The 6,219-nt window shown below is 34.2% G+C and overlaps 1 protein-coding gene across 4 annotated transcripts; it reads left to right on the top strand.

The window, feature by feature from the left end:
- Window positions 1–351: 351 nt before the first annotated feature.
- Window positions 352–3,925, top strand: LOC114190982 (serine/threonine-protein phosphatase PP1-like). 4 transcript variants are annotated; one of them, XM_085676106.1, is made up of 4 exons: window positions 352–958; window positions 2,579–3,138; window positions 3,232–3,423; window positions 3,537–3,925. In XM_085676106.1, exons 1-4 carry the CDS (start codon window positions 784–786, stop codon window positions 3,558–3,560), a joined length of 951 nt encoding a protein of 316 aa, XP_085532232.1. In that variant the 5' UTR covers window positions 352–783; the 3' UTR covers window positions 3,561–3,925. The 4 variants fall into 4 exon arrangements, with proteins under 4 accessions (XP_085532232.1, XP_085532231.1, XP_027935890.1 ...); XM_085676105.1 differs by having other exon boundaries at window positions 3,534–3,925; XM_028080089.2 differs by having other exon boundaries at window positions 3,232–3,453.
- Window positions 3,926–6,219: the final 2,294 nt, after the last annotated feature.

Here is a 6,219-nt window from a genome sequence, read left to right as displayed (position 1 = left end):
AAATTACGTAAATATCTTCTGCAGTCACTATCCTTAAGGTGGGTATGAATATAGGAGTCTTGGTGAGAGAATAATTTGCTTAGTCACACATGTGTGCTTGTTTTTTGTATGTGATTTGATATGTTTTAGGGGTTATTTTTCTGATAATTACATATCTGAGACGGATTAAGGGAGAAGTAGTTGACGTTAGTTAAATATTATATTAGTAGTCGTAAGTACCTAATTAAATTGATTAGGATACAATAATGAATGATGCGCTGAGACGTGGCTGGTTACATAGTTTACGTGTTGAAAAATACTGCGAATGGATTAGGCTATTTAGTTTGGCGAAAACAGGACAAATGATGTGAGAAGTGGAACAAACAGAAGCAATTGGTAAATTGATGTATGCAGATTGAAACCGCGTCATTTTTCATGTATTTTTACGTCTCTCACTCTCACTTTCATAGCTTCCCCTTCTATTCCTGGGACCTCAACGCACTCACCTCGCTCCCACTTTATTCTTCTCACTTCATTCTCCTACGCGTTCGAATATGTTCTTCACTTAAACTTTCCACTTTTCAACGCCCTCCACTCCTTTCTTAAGCACTTCTCTCACAAAACACCAATATGGTTAAGCTCTTGTTCTCACTTGAATTTGACTTAAAGCTAAGATGATCGTTGTCAATATATAAGAACCACCTAAGCCCAACTTCAAACTGCTGCTATTACCTCTTTTCCTTTCCTTTCCTTTCACTTTGTTCTTTTCTTTCTTTTATTGACTTTTGAAACCTCAGACTCCGAATGGAACGTGCAGTTCTTGATGGTATCATCAATAGGCTGCTCGAAGTCAGAGGCAGGCCCGGCAAACAGGTGCAACTTTCTGAGCCTGAAATCAAGCAGCTTTGTCTTGTCTCCAGGGATATCTTCTCCAACCAGCCCAACCTCTTGGAACTCGAGGCACCCCTCAAGATCTGTGGTACTTTTCTTTTCTTTCCCCCCTCAACCACATCTTTCTATTTCTTCCTCAATTTTATTATTGCATCATCGTCTGAATTTTGTGACCTTGTTGTGTCTGAGTTAAAGCTATAGGAATAATGATTCTTTTCTTACAACAGTTATGGTCAAAATTTGCTTAAGATTATAGGAAAACGATCGTTGTTATTATTGAATTGGAGATCAAATTCGAAACAACTTTTTTTTCTTTTCTTATGTTGTTGGGGGTGTGTATCATCACTGAAAATTTTGGTCTTTAAGTGAATCGTGTTTGTCTGCGACGCTGCCTCTGTCATCACTGAAATGGGATAAGGCCTTGTTATTGTTTTTATTGATAATGTTGTTTTTGATAAGGTTGTGTTTGTCTTATTTTTCCTAGACCCCTAAATTCTCGTCCATTAATATTTGAATATTAATAATAAGTTGAGTGCCTGGAAATACGAGTTTTTATTAGATTCTTTAGATCGATTCATATTTGATCATATTTAAGTAAAATAAACCCTTCCCCTTGAAAGAGGTATGTTAAATTATTAAATTCTTTTTTTTTTTTTTTTGGGACGTTAAATTGTCTCTTCTTACTCTGTTAAAGTGATTGTTTCATAGAAGTTTGGTAAACTTTGATGTGTTGTAGATAATTGATTGGGTTAGAGGTAGCAACATAGTTGCGTTTTCTTCCTCTGTCGTGATGCCTTTGCACGTTTTATTTTTTAGAAATAGAAGTGTGCTAAATTCAACTGAGGTTTTCTCGTAACCTACTGTGTCAGGCCTTATCTAAGTTTGGATTTATCATAGCATCAATAAGAGTCTTTTATCTTCAGAAGGAATTTAACGAAGCAAAACTCTGGTTGTGGTCAATTGTACTAGCAAATGTCTCCCATATTTTCACTTGTAAATACTGAAACATGAATTTGTTCCCTCTGCGATTCAAGTACCTTAATTTACTACGAGTTGAGAAGCATCTCTGCCGCTAAAGAAATTATTAAGCAATCATAACACATTCAAAATTTGCAATAAAAAATTAATAGCATTTTTTATTACATGTCATACAAAGATTAACAGGGGTTACAGAGTAGTCCAAGGCCATCTAATATTATCTTCTCCCGGTATATATTTATTAGAGTACGATTTACCCACATGGAGAAGCTATTGACCTAAGTGTTTTTCATGCACTTCAACTGAAAAACCAGTATGGTATACATGAAATGTATATTATGTATATTTTCTTTGAATTTTTGTTAGTTATCTTAATTGGTAGTGGTAATATTGGAAAAAATCTATTGGACTCAAACTTCTTGAAAAGACATTTAAGAATGATACACACTGATCTGGTGATTTGCAATATACTCAAACTTCTATACTTGTCTTCTAAGATTAGTTTTCCCCTAGTTGATGTGTTAAGTTTTCGATGACTTAGAAGTGTAATTGTATCTGCTCCTTTGAAATAGTCGTTGCTTTCTTTCTTAAGGTTTGAAGTGGTCTTCTAGCTGTTAAATTAGCGAAACAAGTTCCGGAAGTAGTTAAATTCGTCTATTTAGGTTTTAAGCACTTAAAAGTTTTGTGGGATTGTGTAAACTGATATTTTGTTTGATTTGTCTGTTACCAGGAGATATCCATGGTCAATATTCTGACCTTCTGCGACTTTTTGACTACGGTGGATTGCCTCCTCGTTCTAATTACTTATTTCTAGGGGACTATGTTGATCGTGGGAAGCAAAGCTTGGAGACTATATGTCTCCTTCTGGCTTATAAAATAAAATATCCTAATAACTTCTTTCTTCTGAGGGGCAACCATGAATGTGCTTCAATAAACCGAATCTATGGATTTTATGATGAGTGTAAACGAAGATTCAATGTGAGGCTTTGGAAAGTGTTCACAGAATGTTTCAACTGCTTGCCAGTGGCAGCTCTCATTGATGAAAAAATACTCTGCATGCATGGTGGACTCTCTCCTGACTTACACTATTTAAATCAGATCAAGAGTTTGCCGCGTCCTACGGAAGTACCTGAAACCGGTCTCCTATGTGACCTTCTTTGGTCTGATCCTAGCAGTGACATTCGGGGTTGGGGAGAAAATGAACGTGGAGTTTCCTACACTTTTGGTGTTGACAGGGTCACCGAATTCCTTCAGAAGCATGATCTTGATTTGATTTGCAGGGCCCATCAGGTTTCATACTGTTTTCGAATGTGTGATTATAACGCTAGGAATCCAAAATGTACAATGTTTCGATTATATATGTTCCATCTTATGATGTTCCAGGTTGTGGAAGACGGTTATGAATTCTTTGCTGACAGACAACTTGTGACTATCTTCTCGGCTCCTAATTACTGTGGAGAGTTTGACAATGCTGGTGCAATGATGACTGTTGATGAATCACTCGTCTGCTCTTTTCAAATATTGAAGCCTGTAGATAAAAAGCCTAATAAGTTTCGCTTTGGGAGCACAACTACAGTTAAGCCTACTACCCCAACAAAAGCCAAGGTATTTTGATTCCTTAAATCCATTCCTGAGCTTGCAACAAAAATGTTTACAATCTTTCTTTTGTTTCCCTGCTCTTTCAGCAGTCATTTTTTGGTGCTAAAGCTTGACCTGATGAAGGTGACTATAATTAGTAAATGTTTGGTACATCAGAAGAAGTGTTCTCCGTGCTCACTTTAACGTGAGGAAGAAAACAACCATCAATATATCTCAAGAGGAATGAAGAACATTGGATACTGTCTTGGCTATACCCTTTGGGGATAGCTGAATGCTTCTTTCTTTTGCTGGCACACAGTTGCTCCTTGTACAATATTGTCAAATTTTCTTCTCCTTCAGCCCTCTCACATACCTTTGAATGTCATTTCGAAGTTATTTCACCATTGTGAATGTGGCGCTGTTGGTTAGAATGTTAAGTACTATAACCCTTGCATGTGGGATGAAAATAATGAGAGGTGAAGAAATAAGATTGGCTAAATCACATGCTAAAAAATAGACACATTTTTTCAAGTAGACTGCATAATGCTTCGGTTTTTATTCAGTCTGTGTGGATTATGCAGATGATGAATTGCAGATAACATTAGGTTATACTTGTGATGAGTTGTTTTCCAAGTTTGTTGCTAGCTGCTGCTCCATCGTGTATATATTGGAGCTTCTTGTAAATCGCATAATACACATGAACATACCCATAAACAAAGCTTATTTGGCAGTGAATTCAAATAGCAGCAGTAGCAATATCCAAAGACACCCCTCTTCTTTTTCTACGCTATACTGATCAGTGATCACATTAAGTTGTTTCTTTCTATTCTTATTATTAAACACATTTTAAAATAAATTATGGATATAAGTTTTATACAACTATTTTTTTTATTTACCTCTATTAAATATTATGAGTATTTATGTTTTGTATTAATGAACGGTGAGTAGAAAATGTTAAAATTTATTAATAATGAAATTCAATTTGATAGTGAAAAATAAAAATTCACCTCGAATACTTTTTATAGATACGTATTACTGATTTGGAGTGTCTTATATGGAAGACTGCAGGGAATAATTTCTATAGATGGATTCATTTAATGATCATCCTCATTAAATTGGTTGGATTTTTCAGTGTCTTATGTAATGTTGATAGTCTTCTAAATACAAAATTGGGTCTCATCAATTTGAACCTTGAAAAAAATTATTAATTTATTCCCATAAGGATGTCAATTATTTAGTTCACTCAAGACTTCAAACTTGCTCCGTACTTTTCACGATTAAAATTGGGCCTCAGAGTTATATCTATTACTGGGGTGTTTCTTTTTGTATCTCTCATGTTTTTCTTCTTGTACCCCCATAAATCATAAATCCAAATTACCCTTCATTAAAATTATAATAATAAGGTAAAATTTATCTATGCACCTCCTTTCTTTATTTGTTGGGTTAAATATGTTTTTGGTCCCTCAAGTTTCAGTGAATTTTGGAATTAGTCCCTCTTCAAAACTTTATACCAATTTAGTCTTTCATTTTTAGAAATACGTGGATTAAGTCTTTCTTACCAAATTTTGTTAACTTTATTTGACATTTGAAACGCATTTTATGATAATATTTGAATTAACATTGAAGCGAAAATGTGTTAAATTGTGTAAATAATTCAAATACTATCATGAAATGTGCTTGAAACATTAGATAAACTTAACAAAAATTGGTTAAAAGGACTAAATTCACGTATTTTTAAAGATAAAGGACTAAATTTGTCAAAAATTTTAAAAATTGACTAATTTCAAATTTCACTGAGACTTGAGGGACTAAAAAAATTTGACCCTTTATTATTTTATGTTTCATACAGGTAACAAATTTAAAAATATTTTTTGAAATACACAATTCAAAATATATTTTTTAATATATTTCAGAATATTTTGATAGATATTTTCAATCAGAGAAATATCTTTCGGACACTCATTTCAAAAAATAAAAATGTATTTTAGATAAAGTGTTTCGAAATATAATTCTAGATCCAAAATATTTATGGAAAAATGTTTTTTATTTTTTGAAATGAATGTTTCGGAATAAATCTATGAATTTGGAAATATCTTCCAAAATATACAATCCTGGATAAATTAAAAAAAAATCTGAATTGTGTTTTGGATGATATTTTCTAATCATAAAACATTTTTCGGAATATATTAAAAAAATTAGGTGTAGGAATAAATTTTATTGTATAATCTTATTTTCCTATTCACCTCTCCTTTATATTCTTCTCCAATGCTATCTGTATACTGATCATTTTATTACCCAATGTCCTCTGTTAAGAAGAATGGAGGATGAGGAAGATGATGGTGATTATGGCTGGCAATGGAGGTGTTAGGAATTATGGTTATGGAGAGGTTGAAGAAAGAAGAAGATGGAGATGGAAGGGTTGTGTGTGAAAATGAAGGAAAAAACAAATGGAGATGGTGAGTGGCATGATGGCATGGAGGATGAGGTCTGGTGATTTGAGTGGGAGGAAAGTGGTGAAGATGAAGGTGGAGGGTGATGGAAGGGAATGGAAGAAAGTGTGGGTTCATCGTCTTCCTCTTTCACTGCTCCTTTCGTTCTCTCTTGGATGATGCCTCCAAATACCAAATCCCATCGCAACCTCATCCCCCAAAACTCAACCTCGACATCACCATCGCCAAGTACAATGACTGGACATAGGAACTGGACACATGGAAGAAGAGGATAAAAGAGTGATTTTATCAAGCCTGGGTGCAGAAAGAAAAAAGGGAGGTGCAACAGAAAATAACTCCATCT

Source organism: Vigna unguiculata, chromosome 7 (assembly GCF_037176805.1).
Source record: "Vigna unguiculata cultivar grain cowpea cultivar isolate G323 ecotype 2 chromosome 7, ASM3717680v1, whole genome shotgun sequence".
Classification (NCBI taxonomy): Eukaryota; Viridiplantae; Streptophyta; class Magnoliopsida; order Fabales; family Fabaceae; genus Vigna; species Vigna unguiculata.
Note: the sequence above shows the minus strand (reverse complement) of the source record. Positions and strands in the feature narration are given on the sequence as shown.

What these genes read in the sequence shown, in the direction of transcription:
- LOC114190982 (XM_028080088.2), top strand. Translation starts at nt 784, where the DNA reads ATGGAACGTGCAGTTCTTGATGGTATCATCAATAGGCTGCTCGAAGTC. An exon ending in GGCACCCCTCAAGATCTGTG is followed by an intron (nt 959 to 2,578) that starts GTACTTTTCTTT and finishes GTCTGTTACCAG; the next exon opens with GAGATATCCATGGTCAATAT. An exon ending in CTACCCCAACAAAAGCCAAG is followed by an intron (nt 3,454 to 3,533) that starts GTATTTTGATTC and finishes CTGCTCTTTCAG; the next exon opens with CAGTCATTTTTTGGTGCTAA.